Below are 305 nucleotides of genomic sequence, written 5' to 3' on the forward strand. Positions count from 1 at the left end.
TGTGCTTGGTGTCCCTGGTGTCCTTCAAGGCCACCTGCTTCCAGCTGTCCCACCCTGGAGCTCTGGCAGGGGGAGGTGAGTGCTGAGTCCTGGGTGCTGCTTACAGAGGTTGGTTTGTGTGAGAACCTTCCAGGGGTTTCGCTAACCTGGAAAGATTCCAGGCAAGGTGCTTGTAAAATGGTTGAAGACAAAAATGGTTGAAGACAAAAATGGTTGAAGACAAAAATGGTTGAAAACAAAAATGGTTTTACACAAAAGTGTTTAGAAATAAGGCTTAGTCTTATTTTTTGTTTTCCTCACGTGTC

The 305-nt window shown here is 45.6% G+C and overlaps 1 protein-coding gene across 1 annotated transcript in view; it reads right to left on the reverse strand.

Annotated features, from left to right (window-relative positions):
• Positions 1 to 141: 141 nt before the first annotated feature.
• The window catches only part of LOC103774859 (chromosome unknown open reading frame, human C20orf195), a 1,144-nt gene continuing 980 nt past the window's right edge, over positions 142 to 305 (reverse strand). The window contains exon 2 of the mRNA XM_008942293.1: positions 142 to 146. Within this exon, the coding sequence (XP_008940541.1) occupies positions 142 to 146 (5 nt within the window). The remainder of the gene's footprint in view (positions 147 to 305) is intronic.

Source organism: Merops nubicus, unplaced genomic scaffold (genome assembly GCF_000691845.1).
Source record: "Merops nubicus isolate BGI_N331 unplaced genomic scaffold, ASM69184v1 scaffold15976, whole genome shotgun sequence".
Classification (NCBI taxonomy): domain Eukaryota; kingdom Metazoa; phylum Chordata; class Aves; order Coraciiformes; family Meropidae; genus Merops; species Merops nubicus.